Source organism: Myotis brandtii, unplaced genomic scaffold (genome assembly GCF_000412655.1).
Source record: "Myotis brandtii unplaced genomic scaffold, ASM41265v1 scaffold329, whole genome shotgun sequence".
Taxonomy (NCBI): Eukaryota; Metazoa; Chordata; class Mammalia; order Chiroptera; family Vespertilionidae; genus Myotis; species Myotis brandtii.
The window spans coordinates 574,305-575,199 of NW_005362676.1; the positions used below are offsets into that span (position 1 = coordinate 574,305).

The following is an 895-nucleotide window of genomic DNA, read 5'->3' on the forward strand; positions in this document are numbered from 1 at the left end:
CAGGACTGCATCGAGACCACGCCGGGCGCCCCCGAGGGGAAGAAGCAGTACAAGATGATCTGCCACGTGTTCGAGTCCGAGGACGTGAGTGAGCGCCGCGCGGGCCCCCAACACTGCAGGCGCCTGGGGAACACGTGGCAGGCGGGGCCACCTGGCTGTCACTCGAGGGCCGCAGGGACCTGGAGCCACGGGGAGGTCCGACAGCTTCCTGTCGAGGACGGGGTGGGCGGGGCCGTCCCCAGAAGTGCTGTGGCCACGGCCCGCTTCCAGGAGGAGACGTTCCACACACCCTCCTGCACCCCCTTCCACCGCACGCAGGTGCCGGACAGGAGGGCGTTGCGTGTGGCTCAGGCCTGGGGACGCCTTAGGGCCCGGGGAGGAGAGGCTCCGGGAGTCGGCCCCGCAGGGGGCTGAGGGCAGGAGGCTTGTTGGGAGCTGCCATGTCCTCATCCTGGGAGGGGTGAGGGGACACCCGCAGCTGCCCAGAGGGCAGGGCCCAGATGGTGGCCCCACCCAGGTGGCCGCTAGGTGAGGAGGGCGGAGGGTCTGTGAGCAGAGGAACAGCTGGGGACCCTGAGGCGGCACCAGGACACCAGTGGGTCTGTGAGCCTCGGTTTCCCCCCAGGCAGGGTCGGTGAGGTGCACAGATGAAGGTGCTGGGCCACAGCTGCTGCCCCTGCCCTCTCGGCCCCTTGGAGGGGGGAGCCCCTTGTTTGCCGGGTTCTAAGCCCCACCCCAGTCAGGGCCAGGGGAGGGGAGGGGAGCCCGCAGCACAGATGCCTGGCGGGGACGGCCTCCTGGGGGCTGGGCAGCCCCTGCAAGCTGTCCCCTAGGGGTGCAGGGAGCAGGGCACCTCGGTCAGGTGGACACCCCATGGGGCGGGCAGGTCCTGGCG

The 895-nt window shown here is 70.7% G+C and overlaps 1 protein-coding gene across 1 annotated transcript in view; it reads left to right on the forward strand.

The window, feature by feature from the left end:
* Nucleotides 1-895, forward strand: part of APBA2 (amyloid beta (A4) precursor protein-binding, family A, member 2) — a gene marked incomplete at its 5' end in the record, with an annotated part of 19,218 nt that overhangs the window by 13,958 nt on the left and 4,365 nt on the right. The window contains one exon of the mRNA XM_014543568.1: nt 1-84. This exon is cut by the window's left edge and continues 15 nt beyond it. Within this exon, the coding sequence (XP_014399054.1) occupies nt 1-84 (84 nt within the window). The remainder of the gene's footprint in view (nt 85-895) is intronic.